At 63.4% G+C, this 16933-nt stretch overlaps 3 protein-coding genes across 5 annotated transcripts; 1 reads left to right on the top strand and 2 right to left on the bottom strand.

The window, feature by feature from the left end:
- Positions 1 to 146: 146 nt before the first annotated feature.
- NUDT17 (nudix hydrolase 17) lies at positions 147 to 1998 on the bottom strand. 2 transcript variants are annotated; one of them, XM_063421114.1, is made up of 8 exons: positions 1892 to 1998; positions 1602 to 1724; positions 1365 to 1536; positions 1237 to 1262; positions 1062 to 1154; positions 876 to 974; positions 414 to 622; positions 147 to 317 (listed from the first exon to the last, which is right to left on the bottom strand). In XM_063421114.1, exons 1-8 carry the CDS (start codon positions 1958 to 1960, stop codon positions 161 to 163), a joined length of 948 nt encoding a protein of 315 aa, XP_063277184.1. In that variant the 5' UTR covers positions 1961 to 1998; the 3' UTR covers positions 147 to 160. The 2 variants fall into 2 exon arrangements, with proteins under 2 accessions (XP_063277184.1, XP_063277185.1); XM_063421115.1 differs by lacking the exon at positions 876 to 974.
- A 1351-nt stretch (positions 1999 to 3349) lies between these two features.
- Positions 3350 to 10244, top strand: SEMA6C (semaphorin 6C). The gene is made up of 17 exons (XM_063421044.1): positions 3350 to 3844; positions 3973 to 4087; positions 4309 to 4366; positions 4465 to 4521; positions 4672 to 4773; positions 4973 to 5063; positions 5139 to 5261; positions 5522 to 5610; positions 5830 to 6047; positions 6262 to 6387; positions 6460 to 6615; positions 7019 to 7255; positions 7554 to 7700; positions 8226 to 8303; positions 8392 to 8447; positions 8638 to 8679; positions 9085 to 10244. Exons 1-17 carry the CDS (start codon positions 3733 to 3735, stop codon positions 9843 to 9845), a joined length of 2568 nt encoding a protein of 855 aa, XP_063277114.1. The 5' UTR covers positions 3350 to 3732; the 3' UTR covers positions 9846 to 10244.
- Positions 10245 to 10375: 131 nt separating this feature from the next.
- On the bottom strand, positions 10376 to 16375 carry LOC134563204 (uncharacterized). Of its 2 annotated transcripts, none has more exons than XM_063421045.1 (2): positions 15925 to 16356; positions 10376 to 13461 (listed from the first exon to the last, which is right to left on the bottom strand). In XM_063421045.1, exons 1-2 carry the CDS (start codon positions 16100 to 16102, stop codon positions 12383 to 12385), a joined length of 1257 nt encoding a protein of 418 aa, XP_063277115.1. In that variant the 5' UTR covers positions 16103 to 16356; the 3' UTR covers positions 10376 to 12382. The 2 variants fall into 2 exon arrangements, 1 of the variants encoding a protein (XP_063277115.1); XR_010083339.1 differs by lacking the exon at positions 10376 to 13461 and adding an exon at positions 13470 to 13883 and having other exon boundaries at positions 15925 to 16375.
- Between the last annotated feature and the right edge of the window lie 558 nt (positions 16376 to 16933).

Here is a 16933-nt window from a genome sequence, read left to right as displayed (position 1 = left end):
CCCGTTCCTGTCCCATTCCTGTCCCATTCCTGTCCCGTTCCTGTCCTCATTCCGACAGTTCAGGGAAGGGATGCACCCTGCTCCGTTCCCCACCTGAACCCCCCAGCCCATTTTGGGGTCCCCATGTCCCCACTCCAACACGGAGCCCGCGGGAAGCGCTTTATTCCCGGCCTGGCCCCGCCCGCCACCGCCCCAGCGCGAATTTGGTGCCGGTGCTGACGCGCTCCAGGTCGGGGCCGCGGGCCGGGGCCCGGCGCAGGAGGGTCCCGGTGGGGATCCGGGAGCTGCGGAAGCCGTCGGCGCTGAGCTCCGTGATCCTGGGACAGGGAATGGGCTCAGGGACGGGGCCAGGGGAGGCTCCAGGCGCTCTCCAGCCTCGCGTCCCTGTCCCCGCGGCGTCAGGAGCGTCTCACCCCACGGTGGCCGGCAGCTCTCCGGGGAGCGATCCCGATCCCGATCCCGATCCCGATCCCGATCCCGATCCCGATCCCGATCCCGATCCCGGTCCCGATCCCGGTCTCGGTCCCTCGGCTCCATCCTCGGTGGCAGCGATGGCCTCCAGGACCAGAGGCTCCAGCCAGGCCACGGCGCTGACCTCACACGGGCTCGGGGACAGCCGGGCCTGGGCATGGACCCCCCATGGAGGGAGAGACTCCCGGGGAGGGGGGACCCCAACCCTGATAGGGACCCCCACCCTTGGAGGGACCCCTACCACAGGAGAGAGCCCTCTCATGGGGGGTCTGCCAGAGGAGGAACACCCCACCCATGCAGGGCCCCCCACCCTCAGGGAGACCCCCCGGAGGTGCCCCCACCCTCAGGGAGACCCCCCGGAGGTGCCCCCACCCTCAGGGAGACCCCCCCGAGGTGCCCCCCACCTGCAGCTGCTGGCGGGGCTCGGCCGAGCGCAGCCCCAGGTAGGTGACGATGTGATGGCAGCGCGGTGGCCCCCAGCTCAGCGTGGGGGGGAACAGGGACTGCGGGGAGCAGGGGTGACCTGTGGGGCAGGGCGGGCACCCAGGGGTGTCACCCCCTGCCAGCCCCGGGTGCGGGGGGGCCGTTACCTCCCAGAGGCCGAGCAGGTGCCACGAGAAGGTGCCGGGCTCCAGGCGCAGCCCCGTCTCCTCGGCCAGCTCCCGCAGCCCTGCGGTCACCAGCTGGGGGTTTGGGGTGTCAGGGGGCACCTGTGCCCCCACACTCACCTGGGCACGCCCTGCCCTCCCCACGGTGCCACCTCACCTCTTCTCCTGGCTCCAAGTGCCCACCTGTGCGGGGGGACAGGGGTCAGGGGACCCCAGAACACCTGTCCCCACCCGAGTGAGGGTTTAGGGGGCCCCAGGGCTCCTGTCCCCCATCCTCGCGCTCACCTGGCGGCACCCAGACATTGGGGAAGTGGCGCAGGGTCGCGGCCCGGCGGGTCAGCAGGACGTGGCCGCAGGCGGCCTCCAGCAGCACGGCCACTGCTGCGGCCACCCCCGGCTGTCCCCCCCGGTCACCCGGCGTGGCCCCTCCCAGCTTGGCGGGGCAGAACGGGGGTCTCTGCGGGGACAGGGCGCGTCAGGGGCGCCGTGGCTCCCCGGGGCAGGCACAGGGGCTGTGCGCACCTTGAGGACGGTGACGGCGGAGCCGGGGAAGGGCACATCGGAGATGAGGAAGTGGCCGCGCTCCAGCCCGCAGCTCACCAGGGCCACGTCCGAGCGCGGCGCGCAGAACGCGCCGGTGACACTCTGCGGGGACACCGCGGCCGCTGTCACCGCGCCGCGACGGCCGCGACGCCGCAGGAGCCGCTCCCCCTCCCCTGCGCTGTCCCCGCCCAGTGCCCCCGCAGTCCCCAGACCCCCGGTTTCCCCCGGTTCCCCCGGTTCCCCCCGGTTCCCCCCGGTTCCCCCCGGACCTGCCCGAACGCCGCCGCCCCCCCCGCCCCCGCGCGCCGCACGTGCACGAGCACGCGCGCGCTCGCCATGACGGGGGCGGGGCCTCCTGGAGGGGCGGGGATTCGTGAAGGGGGCGTGGCCTCATGGAGGGCGGGGCCTCCTGGGGGCGGGGCCCGGCTCCTTCCCGGGGCGGGGCCGCGCGCGCGCCGGCGACAGCGCCCCCTGCAGGGCCGCCCGGGCCCGGGCGGTCATCGGAGAGCGGGGACAGTTCCGTGTCCCCCGTGTGTCCCCGTGTGTCCCCGTGTGCCCCCCGTGTGTCCTGTGTGTGTCCCCGCGTGTCCTGTGTGCGTCCTCTGCGTTGCCATGCCCTGCGTCCCCGTGTGTCCTGTATGTTCTTGTCCTCCTGCCTGTGTCCCCTGTGTGTCCCCCGTGTCCCGTGTGTGTCCATGTCCTTCTCCGTGTTCCCCCACTGCGGACACTGTCGCCTGCCCCGGGGATGCTGCCACCCCCCCAGGGCCACGACCAACCCTCCGGGGACCCCGCTGTGCCCCCAGGGCCGCCACCGGCGGTGCGGTGACATCGCGCCCTCGGTCCCCGGGAGGTGCCGTTCCATGCGGTCCCAGCAGGTGTCACCCCGTGCCCGCCCCCTCGGGACCCCCGGCGCCCCCCGAGTCCGGGGGTGTCCCCAGCGCCCTCCACCCCTGACATGTCCCCAGGGTCCCCTCTGCGCCCCGGAGCAGCCGGGGACACTTGGGGACATCGGGGGCAGCTCAGTGTTCCCGGTACGTCCCGGTAACTCCCGGTAGCTCTCGGTCCCCGCTTGGGCGAGCAAGCGGCCGCACCTCGGTGCAGGTGACAGGTCCCCGCCCTGGGGACACGGGGGGACACGCGGGTGGCCGCCACGCCGCCCACGCGTGTGCAACAGAGGGGGGGGGTCTCAGGCGCGCGCGCCGACGGTTGCACGGGGGCGCGCGCACCGACAAGGGGGAGGGGGGTGTCACAGCCGTGCCCGCGCACACGCGCGTGCAAACCCATCCCTCGGCAGTTAATGAGGATCATCTCATTAACGGGGATTAACGCCTATCTATAGGGTGGCCGCGGGGGGAGCCCCGCGGCGGGGGCTGTGGAGTCCCGCGGGGGTCGCCGGTCCCGCCCCCGGCCCCGCTCCGGCCGGTGCCCGGTCCCGGCCCGTTCCGGGGCGGAGCCGCTCGGGACCGAGCGGGGAGCGGAGCCGGTACCGAGCGCCGGGGGGTCGGGAGGGGCGGAGGTTGGGGGATACCGGGGCAGGGGGCGGTGGAGGGCTGGAACGGGGTGGGTTTGGGGTGGGTTTGGGGTGTAGGTTGGGTGTTGTGGGGTGTTGGGGCAGGGGGTGTGTAGGGGGCTGTACGGGGCCATGGAGTGTTGCGACAGGGTGGTTTGGGGGAGTTTTAGGGGTTTGCGGGGGCCGCTGCCTGTTGTGAGGGTGTCGTGGGGGTGTCGGAGTGTTGGGGGGTCCCTGGGGTGCTGTGAGAGCGGTGTCGGGGTGTAGGTGGGGTGTTTTGGGGTCCCGGGGCAGGTGGGTGCTGTAACACGGGGCACTCCTGAGCTGGGGGAAGCGTCCCGGCACTGCCGGCAGCGGCTCCCGGAGCACTGGGAGCACTGGGAGCACTGGGACGGGGGTGCTGGGGACTCTGGACAGGGACATCGCACCAGGGGCACTACGGACACCGCGAGGAGGTAGTGGGGACCACTGAGAGGACTGGGGACACCGAGAGCACTGTCCCCACACTGTCCCCACTCCGCCCCCCATCCCCGCGCCTCAGTTTCCCCCCGCTCGCAGCCCGGGGCGGGGCGGGGGGGGTCGCTCTCAGCCCCTCCCGCGATGCCGGGGGTCCCGCTGCCCTTCGTCGTCGTCCTCCTCCTCCTCCTCGCCCGGGCTCCCGCGCAGTCCTTCCCGCGGGACCTGGTGGCTCGCAGCACCGTGGGGCTGGCAGGTGAGCGGGGCTCGGGGGCTGCCGGGGGCTCGGGGGGCTGCCGGGGGCTCGGGGGGCGGCCGGGGCTCGGGGGGCTGCCGGGGGCTCTGGGGGCGGCCCGGGTGTCACCGTGTCCTCCCGGCCCGCAGCCACCGCCGCCTACCCGCGCTTCGGGGGCCTCCGGGGGGACAACGGCACGGCCCGGCTCGGCCTCGATTTCCAGCGGATGCTGCGGCTCAACGGGACGCTGCTCGTGGCTGCCCGGTGAGCGCGGCCCGGCTCGCCGGGGCACACGCGTGTGCACACTCGTGTGTGCCGGGACACGGCTCCCCTGTGTGTCTGTGCTTGTGCAAGGATTTGCACACTCGTACACCCCCGTGCCCCGGGCGTGACCCCGCAGTCCCCTGCGTATGTCACTGGCGTGTTGTCCCCGTGTCCCCTTGCACACCCCCGTGCCCCCTTGCACACTCACCGCCTCCCCCCAGGGACCACATCTACGCCTTCGACCTGGGGCAGGACAAGGGGACGCTGTACCCCGAGCGGGTAAGGGGGACGGGACAAGGGGACACGGGGGACACGGGGGGCACGCAGGGGGAGAGCCCCTGTGCCCACCCAGCCCCTGCCCCCGTCTCACCTGGCAGCACCTCACCTGGGAGACGCAGGACAGGGAGAACTGCGCCATGCGGGGCCGGCGGCAGGTGAGGGGGCGCCGAGGGGTGTGGGGATGTGCAGATTTGGGGTGCAGGAGTTTGGGGTGCAGGGTTTGAAGGTACAAGGGGTGGGGGCAAAAGGTGTCTCAGGGCATGGGAAGGTGGTGACGCCGGGGTGCCCCTGTGTGTCCCCTGCAGGACGAGTGTCACAACTACATCCGGGTGCTGGTGCCCCGCGACGCCGAGACCCTCCTGGCCTGTGGCACCAACGCCTTCAGCCCCCTGTGCCGCACCTACCAGGTGGGGGTCCCGGGGTGAGGGGGGCTCACAGCCTGCTGGGGGTGGGATGAGTGGGGGGTCTCAGCCCCAGCGGGGCAGTTCCCAGATGTGTGATGAGTGTGGAGGTTCTCAGCCACGTCCGTGCTGGGGTTGGGGGTGGCACAAGGGGGTGCTGAGTGTTTGGGGGGGGTCTCACGGCCTCTGGGCGTGTCCCCCCCAGGTGAGCAGCCTGGCACAGCAGGGTGAGGAGGTCAGTGGCCAGGCCCGGTGCCCCTTTGACGCCAAGCAAAGCATCGTCGCCCTCTTTGTCGGTGGGTGCTGGGCAGGTGGGGGACACAGGGGTGTCTGGGGGGGCACAGGGGTGACCCGGTGTGTCCCCCCCGCAGATGGCAGCCTGTACTCGGCCACGGTGGCCGATTTCCAGGCGAGTGATGCCGTGATCTACCGCAGCCTGAGCCCCGGGCAGGCTCCCCTGCGCACCCTCAAGTACAGCTCCCGCTGGCTGCAGGGTACCCGGCGGGGGGGTCTGTGGGCATGGGGGGCACAGGAGGGCGGGGGGCAGGGGTTACAGGCGTGGAGGGATGGGGCAGAGTGGGCAGGGGGATGTGGTGATGGGGTCGGGGGGTGCAGGGCTGCAATCTGGGGGTACAGGACCATGGGGACAGAGAGGGGGGCAGGACACAGGGGAGGGGCTGAGCACAAGGGTGTGGGACAAGGACAGGAGGTGGCCGGGGCTGATGGTCCCTCTGACCTCCCCTGGCCCCCCCAGAACCCCACTTTGTTCAGGTGCTGCCCTACGGCCCCTACGTCTACTTCTTCTTCAGGGAGGTGGCAGTGGAGCTCAGCGCCCTGGGCAAGGTGGGTGCGGGAATGGGGGGGCACAGGGGGAGCACCCTGGGGCCCCCCACCCTCAGGAGACTCCTGAGCCCCTCACCAGGGTGTCAGCCTGTGGGTGCCATCCTGAGGTGCCTGGGGGACAGTGACAATGCCCAGGGGTGCCCAGATGCCCAGAGGTCCCCTGGGTGCTGACCCTGAGGGTGTCCAGGTGTGCAGGTGCTCACCCGGGTTGCCGTGCAGGTGTTGGTGGCCCGGGTGGCCCGGGTGTGCCGCAATGACCGCGGCGGGTCCCCGCGGGTGCTGGAGCGGCGCTGGACGTCCTTCCTGAAGGTGCGGCTGCAGTGCTCCGTCCCTGGGGACACCGTCTTCGACTTCGATGTCCTGGAGGCCGTGACGCCCCCCCAGACCCTGCACGGGCGCCCCGCTGTCCTCGCCCTCTTTGGCACCCAACCCAACAGGCAGGGACATGGGGACACGGGGACGTGGGGACAGGGTGGTGGTGACACGAGTGGGGACTCACACGTGGACGGGGGGCACAGGGAGGGGTTTGCCCAGGGGGACACTGGGATGGACCCAACTGGGGTCACAGGGACACAGAGCATGGGGACACAGCTGGGACACGGACGGGCCCTGGTCAAACCAAGGCCATCCTGTCCCCTGCTGTCACCACAGCATCCCTGGCTCGGCCGTCTGCGCCTTCTACCTGGCAGACGTGGAGAAGTCCTTCGAGGGTCCCTTCGCCGAGCCCCGCGGGGCCACCTGGACCCCGGTGCCAGAGGACAGGGTCCCTCAGCCCAGGTACGACCCCCCCCCTGCCCTGGGCCACCCCCGGGTGTGTGGACACCACGTCCCCACACAGCTGTGCCACAGGCCGGGCTGCTGCGCCGGGATGGGACCTGCTGCCGGTGTTGTCACCTCCGGGGACTTCCCTGACGAGACGCTGGTGTTCGCCAAGGAGCACCCGCTGCTGCACGGCGCCGTGCGCCCCGCGGGCGGGCGGCCGCTCTTCACCCGCACCGGCACCAGGTGCGGGGACAGGGTGACCTCGGGGACAGGGTGACCTCGGGGACAGGGCGGCCTCGGGGACAGGGCGGCCTCGGGGACAGGGTGGCCTCGGGGACAGGGCGGCCTCGGGGACAGGGCGACCTCGGGGACAGGGCGGCCTCAGGGACAGGGTGGCCTCAGAGACAAGGTGGCCTTAGGGACAGGGCAGCCTCGGGGACAGGGTGGCCTCGGAGATGGGACGGACTCGTGGCTGGGGTGGCCTTGGGGACAGGGAATAGCTCCTGTGAGTAAGTTTGGGGTGTGCACGGGCCGAGGGTGCTGCAGGGTGGGCACGGCCCTCGTCCAGGGCTCTTGTGAAGGGTGTGGGGGCCACGGGAGGGTGCAGGAAGCCCCCGTGCCCAGCCCAGCCCCTGTCCTGCCACAGGCTGACCCAGCTGGCCGTGGACACGGGCGCGGGGCCCCGCGGGAACCACACCGTGCTGTTCCTGGGCGCCGAGGACGGGCGGGTGCTGAAGGTCCTGGCAGCTGCACAGCCCCCCAAGGGCACCCAGCCCCCCGGGGGCACCGTGGCACCGGCGGACACCCGAGAGCTGGGGGACAGCAGGGACAGCAGTGCCAGGACACTGCTGCTGGAGGAGATCAGCCTCTACGACCCCGGGCGGTGAGGGGCAGGCGTGGGGTGCCCAAGGCTGGGGTCTGGGGGTCTCGGGGGTCTTACGGATGCTGGAGGGGGCAGGGGGGTTGTGGGCACTGTGGGGCTGGGGTGGCTCAGGGGCTTGTGGGGGCCATGGGTACTGGGAGTGCTGGGAGGGTGGTGGGCACTGAGGGGCTGGGGGTGCTTGGGGGACCTGTGGGGTGGGTTCTGGGGATTTGGGGGGCCTGGGGGTGGGTTCTGGGCACAGTGGGGGTTTGGGGGTGCCAGGGTGGGCTGCGCTGACCCCGGGTGCTGTCGGGTGCAGGTGCCGCAGCCCGCGGGGCGCCGGGGTCCCCAGCCGGGTGCTGGGGCTGGAGCTGCACCCGCCGGGCCGGGAGCTGATCGTGGCCTTCGCCGGGTGCCTGCTGCGGCTGCCCCTGAGCCGCTGCGGCCGCCACGGCTCCTGCCGGGGGTGAGCGGGGCCGGGCGGGGCGGGAGAGGGAACGGGAGTGTGAGAGGGAATGGGAGTGTGCACGGCAGGGGAGTGTGCAAGGGAATGGGAGTGTGCAAGGGAACAGGAGTGTGCCAGGGAATGGGAGTGTGCACGGCAGGGGAGTGTGCAAGGGAATGGGAGTGTGCAAGGGAACGGGAGTGTGCCAGGGAATGGGGATGTGGCAGGGAATGGGAGTGTGCACGGCAGGGGAGTGTGCAAGGGAATGTGCAAGGGAATGGGAGTGTGCCAGAGAATGGGAGTGTGCAAGGGAATGGGAGTGTGCAAGGGAATGGGAATGTGCCAGGGAATGGGAGTGTGCAAGGGAATGGGAGTGTGCACGGCAAGGGAGTGTGCAAGGGAATGAAGACAAGGAGCGTGCAAAGGCCCAGGGGCACAAGGATGTGCAAGGCCATGGAAGTGTCCAAGGGCACGAGGGCCTGGCAGGGGACAGGGGCACACGGGCACAGTGACACGAACGGCAGCCGCGTCCCCGTGTCCCCGCAGGAGCTGCCTGGCTGCCCGTGACCCCTACTGTGTCTGGCTGCCCTCCAGGGGCTGCGTCCCCTTCTCCGAGGACCTTCCGTGAGTCCCCTCCCATCCCGAGCTCCTGGGGCCGGTCCCGTGCGGGGACACAGCGGGGACAGAGGGTGATGTCCCCTCTGTGTCCCAGGAGCGGCTTCCAGCAGGACACGGAAGGATCCCTGGGGATCAGTGGGACCTGCCAAGGTGAAGTGGGGAACCGGGGAATATTTGGGGATTTCTGGAGACACCAGGTCATGGGGGAGTGCAGGTGGTGCCACGGTGACACCGGGGGGGCTCTGGCACACGTGGGTGATGCCACAGGATGGGGAGGACGTGGAGGGGACACGGGTGAGGACATGGGGGGGCCTGGTCTGACCCCGCTCTGCTCTCACAGGGGCTGCAGAGGACGGTGACAAGGACAGGGACCTGGCCCACGGTGAGTGACATTGTCTGAGCACCCTGGGGACCAGGGAGGGGTAACCCAAGGGTGGGGGAGAGACCCCAGGGATTGGGATGGGGGCACCAAGGACTGGGGAGGGACTGCGGAGTGGGGAGGACCCCCGAGACAAGTGCGAGACCCCCAGGGACAGGAGAGGGCCCCCAGGGGTGGGATAAACATCCCGAGGGTGGAAGAGGAAACCCAGGGAAGGAGAAAGACCCCACCCCAGTGACCAGGAGGGACCCCTGGAGGGGACAGGAGAGGGACAAGGGGGGACCCCAGGGACGGGAGGACTCTGGGATGGGGAATTCCAGGAGTACGAGTGGGACCGAGGGGTCTCTGGGGGGTACCGGACCTCCCGCAGCACCGGGCTGACGGGTGGTCCCGCGGGTGGTCCCGCAGGTGTGCGGCAACCCGGGCCGGGCGCCGACGCGACGGTGCCGGTGCCGGTACTCGTGGGCTGCGTGCTGGGCGCCTTCGCGCTGGGGGCCCTGGCCACCGGGCTGGTGGCCACCTGCTGCCAGCGCCCCGCCGTCCCCAAGCCCCCCCCGGAGCCGCCCTGCGCCCCGCGGAGCCCGGCGCAGCCGCCCGTGCCCCGCCTGTACCCCGCGCTGCCGCCGCAGGGCGCGGCCGCGGCCGTGCGGGACAGCCCCGAGCCCCCCGCACCGCCCCCGGCCCGGGCGGACCGGGCGGACCGGGCGGACCGGGAGCCCCGGCGCGGCCCCGCCGCCGCCCTGCGCCCCGCGGAGCCCCCCGGGCCGGGCCCCCCGGCCAGGGCGGCCCGGGAGGAGGGTCCGCAGGGGCTGCGCGGGGGCTCGGCGTGGCCCGGGACCCCCCCGGGCAGCGCCTCCTTCGCCAACCGGGTCCTGCCCCGCTCCGCCGGGCCCCCCCTGGGCCCCCACGACCGCGCCCCGGTGCGCCTGGACGTGCCCCCCGACAGCCCCCCGGCCCCGCGGCGGCCGCTGGCGCAGAGCCGCTCGCTGGGGGGGACCCCCGTGAGCCCCCCCGGGCCGCCGCGGGGCCTCACCCGAATGCACTCGCTGGGGACACCCGCGGGGACACCCTGGGGACCCCGGCCCGGCGCCCTGGAGCGCTCCCTGTCCATGAAGCCCCCCGTGCTGCCCAAGCCGCTGCTGCTGCCCGCGGCCCCGGGGCGGCCCTGAGACCCTCCTGGGACATCTCAGCTGCGGCTGGGGGGACCCCGAGGTGTCACCACCCCCGGGTCCCCACTGCCCCAGCTCTGTCGAGCCGTGACGGTCCCCACGTCACCAGGACAGCCCCCAGCAGGGTGACACGGGGGTCCCTGTGTGTCCCAGAGGTGACAGGGATCCTCACGCTGCAGTGACACGGTCTCCATGTCTCCCATCCCCTTGGTTTCACTTTTTTTTAATTATTTCTAATTTATTTTCTGTTGGGGGGGAATGGGAGTCGCTGTCACCCCCCTTAGGGACACCAGGAAGGGGGACACGTGGCCCTGCCCATCCTACTATGTAGGACCAGGGCTGGGCCAGGGCACAGCAACAATGACGCAGGGTTTAATAAAAAACAAAAATGTGGGTAAATGTTGAAATTTCTGCATTCCAAAGCATTTTCCCTTGGTAGAAAAGGGGCGGGGAGGGGCAAGCCCTTGTGTTCTTGTCCCAGAACTCGGGGAATCTGTCCCCCGTTTCTTCAGTGATCAAAACAACGGGATAAAAGCCCAGATTAATGAAATAACGAGATTTGCCCCCAGAAGGGGATGGGGTGGAAGCTCTGCCATGCCCCGTCCTGGGTGTCTGAGAGGACAGAGCTGGGGTTTCCCACTTGCACTGGTTTGGGAAAACCGCTCAGAGCTGGTTACCGCCAACAGGAGGGAAACGCGTGTCTAATTAACCCCCGAGCGCGTTAATTAACCCCAGGCTGTGCTAATGACAGGGCAGACAGGCAGGGCTCTCGGGCCCACGCGGGCACGGATGCGATCCAGGCTCGGGAACGGCGCGAGGCCGGAGGAGGCGCAGGCAGGAAAAGCCCTGACACGGCACAGCCCGGCCTGCGCCGCCGTGGGAGGGAATTTACTGACCAGAAAAATGCTGCTTTGGGCTGAAAAAGCTCCTGGTGTTTTTCTGTGGAAGAGCTGGGGAAGCAGCCGGGTCTGAATTCCAGGCAAAGATCAAATCCTCCTGGGTTTTGGTCGGCTTTGATACACGGATAATTCCAGAAATTAAATCAGGGGATTCCCCTGCAAAAGGTGACACACTCAGCTTTATTTCCTCCAAAAATAACCCAAACCACTTCCCATGAGCCCCACAGACTTTTTATTTCTTATTTTCTCCTCCAAAGGGGAAGTTTTTTCCCCAGCTGAAGGGATTTTTTGGCAAAATCACCTGTTTTGGGGGGAAGGATGGCAATAATTGAAGATGGCAGTGGGAAAGGCACAATACAGATCAGCTGCATGTTTAAAAATGTTTTAGTTCTTTAAAAATAGAAATTTTAGTTTTAAAATGTGACATTTGTATCTCGAAAGACAACCAGACTCCCAGGCTCCCATGTCTGGATTTCCATGTGCCACCAGTTTTCACCACTGACCAGTGTGGGAAGTAGAATATTTGCCTAAATATTGTAAAATTAAGGAATTTTTTATTTTGGGTGTTTTGATGAAAAACTCCCTCAAATTCTTCCAGAAAAAAGCAGGTGAAGGATGCTTTTCCCCGAGAGCATGAGATGCTCCATGTGACAAACACTCAACTTTGCCTCGATCCAAAAATTAACAATCTTGGAAGAAGAAAATCATGGATAAAAGGGAAAAATCCCTTCCACACCTCTGCAAATGTTTAAAGCGACACGTCAAGAGATTATTTTTGTTGCCATTTGAGATCTGGTCCCTGGGATTTGCAGGTCCTTGCACAAGGTCTGTGTTCAGGCTGGAATTCCCAGGCAGCTCAGCACTAATCCAGCTGCTTTGGCACGGTGGGATTTCTTCCCATTCCCAACAATGCAGGTATTGACATCCCAGAATAAGCCGTCGGATCACCTGGCTGGCTGGAATTTTGTGGAAAAGCTGCTGATCTCTGCAGGTCAAGGTTTCAAGGCACTTTTGGCATGGCGGGAAGTGGAGGCTGGAGGGGGCAGCTCTTGGCACTGAGGGAACAGCCCCGGATTTAACCAAAAAGAGGAAAAAAGAGCAATTTTCCCTTACAAATGCCAGGATTGGGAGGTGACAGTGTCATTGGGCTGGTGGGTGTTCCCACAGCGTGCAGGGAATGTGGGAAGGTAGGTGAGACCCCCCCGGATGAATTTCAGAGGTTGGGAGGAGGTGGAACCAAGGAAAATAAGAGTTACCAGTGATGAAAAGTTGGGAGGGAAATGAGAAAAACATTTTTCCTCCTGAAAGAGGGATGAGACCTGGATTGTGCCCAGCTCCTGCTGGGAATCCTGAATCATCCCAGTAAAACCCCCGAGCTCCAGGTTTGTCACAGAGAGACCCCGGGCTCAGCTCTGCTCCGGGGGGCTTTGGCAGAGCCCCCACCCCAGCACGGCCCAGAGCTCAGTCAAGTTCCCACCTTGAGTCAAAATTTTTAATTTTAAAAAGAACCATGTGAGGGAAAAAAAAAAAAATCACCATTTTGATGCCTCAGTAATGGAACTTCCAGCCCAGACAGGGTGAAGGAGAGGAATAGAAAAGTCTCCTGGGTAGTTCCTGTCTCTAAGATCCCAAGCAGCTTTAAGCACATGCAAGAACTGCAAATTTCCAGAGAATAAATATTTTAAATCTGTAAACATGAGTTTTTGCTTTGGGAAGGCAGAATTTGGCCAAGCAGGGAGGAGAAAGCTCATGTGAGTGACTGAAGGTAGCACCACCTAAACAGTTCCCCCTTTGTCTTCCTGGTGGGTCCCAAGCCAGGAATGATTTGTAGTAATTTGGCAAATAATTCAGAATAATTAACAGCTTTAGAAAATTGTTTTTCAGCAGGGCAAGTCTGTAAACAGACAGAACTGATGTAACCCGTCTCCATGCACGCACTAAAGAGCGGCTCTGCTTCCTAATCCTCTTTTCCTGCCCCGAAGTTAATCCAAATAATCGAGTATCCCTGGGACACGCTGGAAGAATTGGCGGTAGTAGGCAAGGCTGGGGAATGACATCCCTGGAGGAAACAAAACAGAGCTCTGGAGCTGTGCCCTGCTCTGCTGAACACCATTTGTATCTGTCTCGTAAAATAACGAGATTACAGTGCCCCGGGCAGTTTAATGCAGGGACAAGGTGGGCTGAGGCTGATATTAATGGCACAGTACAAAGCCTTGGATAAATGATGGAATAACAGGTCGGAGTTTCAGCAGTTGGATGATTTACCCCCAGACTGGGACAGGATAAAGGAAGGGTCTCTGCCAAAGAGACAACGGCCAGCTTGGCATTTCTCCTCCTGAGGGTGTTGGGTTTCCAGGAAAAACCCAAAATATCCTGGTGTGGTTTAAATGTCACTGAGTCGCTGTCGCCCCACGGACACTCAGCCCTCCCAGCCCCACCGTGCCCAGGAGTGCCCGGGCTCACAGGAGCTGGAATTTTTTCCTTTTGGGATTGAACCCGGCTGCTCCTCGCCTCGCTGGCAGGGCTGGCAGGGGCAGGGGGCTTGGGGACAGTGGCACTCGGGTGGCACAGTCCACAGCCTCTGCTTCCACCACTTCCTCCCTCTTGCCTTGGGAAACAAAGCAAACGCCAGAGAAAAGAGCCAGGGTTTCCTTCTCTCTTCCTTGAATAGAAACTGAAGGGGAAAGGCTCGAGAGTGTGGCTGGAGACTCCTGGGACTGTGGAAAACAATGTGGGAATACAGTAAATCTTAGCAGGAGAAAGAAAACAACACCACTGCAGCTCAGCAGAGATTTCAGGGTAAACCCAGCGCAGCTGGAAGCTTCAAACAACCTCCAAGCTCATCGAGCCCATTTGAAGGTTGGATTGACGATCTTGGAGGGCTTTTCCAGCCTCAGTAATTTTATTTTGTGCACGTCAATAAGGACCAGCACACCAACCAAAAGCCCTGGAACTGGAGGCAGCCGTGGCTCTGCAAAGTTTCCTCCCCTGCCCCTTCCCCTGGCTGCATCCTGCTCCCAGCACAGGAAACCGGGACCTGACCCGTGCCGGGTGCCAGAGAGGAAAACACTCCACGGGTCAAGGAATCAGTGCTGTGGCACCAGCAGCTCCAAGAATTTAAATTACTTGTCTCCAGGCTCTAGAAAAAAAAAAAATAAAATGCTTAGCTTTGGGGAAGAGAACAGAATTGAGAAGTGAGGGGATTAGATAAACTTCCACTTTATCAAATTCCTAAATCCAAAGTTAATTAAAGGTCAAACAGCAGAAGAGACGACTTTAAAAAACAACACAAACCTTTCTGTAAGAAGGAGTTATCAGAGCCTGAACATGGGGACAGGAAACATTTGAGGTTTGAACTGTTTATCCAGGTTTGTGTGTTACAGTCAATCCATTTCTGCAGCAGTGGGTTTCCATTTTTATTATTTATTTTTAAAATAAATATAAATAAATAAATATTTTACATTTTAAAATAACTCTTAAATAATTCTTAAATAACTCTTTAAATCTCTCATCAAGGCAACATCAGACACGGTGGATAATTTAAAATTTAATATGAATTAAGTTATTTCTATTGGTATCCATCACTATTTCTTTAATTAGGTCTGACCTGGGATTAAATCAGTAAATCACCCCAAAAGCAGGCTCACTGCAATGGGATATTGGCTGAAATGAGATAAACAAACCTTCTCAGCCCCCAAAACAATGTTTCTTCCTGCAATTGACCGTAGTAGCTCCTATTCAATGCAGACTCCGTAAGAATGGGAAAGGAAATTACCTAAATGGGCGCAAACTCAGTGCAGGGAACCCACAATTCCTCTTTAAATGGGAAAAAGAGATCCTGTTCCTCAGCACGGGGCGTAGATCAGCAGATTATAGGCACACAGAGGGAAGTTCACCTAAAGTTCTTCTCATTTAACCTGGTTTTTCTCTATTTTTTTTACGTGATTTAGCAAGTTTATCAGGTTTGTTTCACAGAATACTTGGGTAGGTGAACACAGCCCAAGCGTGGAGTTTTCAGCAGCTTGTAACCAGATTGCCCCAGCCCAGCTAAAAATCCTGATCCCCATTTAGAAACAGAAGCGAGACAAGAAAAATCTTCATCTGCAAGTGTTAAATCAAGACGTTTTTGTTAAAATTAAAGTGGCTGCTGATGCCATCTCGTGGGAAATACAGAGTTCACCCCTGGGAGCAGCAGATTAGAGCCAGATCCGTCTGCAAACACCGAGCATCACCCAGGGTACAAACCTCTGAACTTTAGTCCCCTCTGGGTTTGTGGAATATCCTCGATGGAAGATCTGTGCCAGGAACACTTTGGACCATTTTCCCTCCCTTTAAATTAGGGATTTTCAGAGCTTCGAGGCTCTGGAAGCTTTAAGAGCAAGGCTGGAGTGCTGCTGTGGCCAGGCACAGGCAGAGAGGTCTGGCTGGGAATGTCAGGATCTGGGATTTCAGAAGTATTCTCTGATTACTAGGCAAATATTCACACAGGTGAACAGTCCCACTTAACCAAAGAATTATTCACATGCAGAAGTGTTTGCAGGATGAGGCTAAAAAGCTTCCCGTAACTTTTCAGTAGCCCCAAGACTGCAGAGAAACAGCAGTTTGGGTTTTCCCAAATATACAAAATTCACTTGATGAGTTATTAGAAAATTGGGATGACTCAAAAAGAATCTGCACTTAGAACCAAGTAAAATTTCCCTGCCAAAATAAGGCTCAAGGAACAACGGTAAACCTATTTATTTCCATCTAATATGGGACACAATAAATGAGTAATCTACACATCCCTTAGACCTGCTTATCCAGGAATTTCCTCAACGTTTACACAAAGCAAAACACACAAGACTGGCAGCAAAGAGCGAAGCAAACGGTTCCATTCTGAGGATTTGGCGCAGGCAGGAATTCTCATTATTCCTCTGTTGCAATCGGCCAAATCCACTTTCTCCAGCACAGCGAGCGGCCACTGGCGCTGGAACCACTTTTATTTACAGCAGTTCTGGGATCCTCCTCCCTCACCTCGCCTGCTGAAAACATTCCGGGGCAGGAAGCGGCGGTCCGGCGTGTTTGGCTGCATTTCAGCACTTTTGCTTTCCTAAATACCCATCTGCCCTCTGCTGGAGAGCAAACCTAGGGTTTGTTTTTTTCCCCAAGGTTTTCACACTCGAGGTCCCATAAAATTTTACCTGAGGTAGTTTTGGCGTTCGCTGAAGGGAGGAGATCGAGAACTTGCCCCGATGTAAGGATGAAGGTGGGATGTTTGTGACGGGATTTGCTCTCTGGGTGAGCGTTCACCACACGGGGGTCCCTCCTCCTCAGACCGCCAAGATCGCCCCTCTCAGAGGGTCCTCCAGCCCCCTCCATCCCTGAGGGTCCTCCCAACGCCTCTCGGGGCTTTTCCCTCCTCACACCCCCGAGATCGCAGCCCTTCCCCTCACGGGGGTCCCCAAACGCCTCACGGGGGTCCCCAAACGCCTCACGGGGGTCCCCAAACGCCTCACGGGGGTCCCCAAACCCCTCACGGGGAGGGGTCCCGCAAGCCCCTCACGGGGAGGGGTCCCCCAAACGCCTCACGGGGAGGGCTCCCCCGGGCCCCTCACGGGGAGGGGTCCCCAAACCCCCTCACGGGGAGGGCTCCCCAAGCCCCTCACGGGGGTCCCCAAACCCCTCACGGGGAGGGGTCCCCGGGCCCCTCACGGGGAGGGCTCCCCCGCGCCCCTCACGGGGGTCCCCAAACCCCTCACGGGGAGGGGTCCCCGGGCCCCTCACGGGGAGGGCTCCCCCGGGCCCCTCACGGGGCCCCTCCCGGAGAGGGCTCCCCGAAGCCCCTCACGGGGAGGGCTCCCCCGAAGCCCCTCACGGGGAGGGCTCCCCCGGGCCCCTCACGGGGAGGGGTCCCCCGAGCCCCTCACGGGGGCCCCTCCCGGGCCCGCCCCGCCGCCGCCTCCGCCCCTCCCGCCTCTCCCGCCTCAGCCTCACAAAATGGCGGCCCCGGCAGCGAGCCCGGGGGCGGCGGAAGGACCTGCAGCAAAAGAGTCCCCCGAGGCGACGGAGAAACACCGGGCCGGTCCCGCACTCGCTCCGCCGCACCGGGAACTGTGCGGAAAACTGAAAGGGAATTTCTCCTTCTTTTCTCCGTCGTCCTCCCCCGCCCTGGGCCCGTCGGGAGGGGCCTGGCAGGGGAGTGCTCGCCTC

The sequence above is a fragment of the Prinia subflava genome, chromosome 35 (genome assembly GCF_021018805.1).
Source record: "Prinia subflava isolate CZ2003 ecotype Zambia chromosome 35, Cam_Psub_1.2, whole genome shotgun sequence".
NCBI lineage: Eukaryota > Metazoa > Chordata > Aves > Passeriformes > Cisticolidae > Prinia > Prinia subflava.
This window is presented reverse-complemented; position numbering and strand designations above follow the sequence as displayed.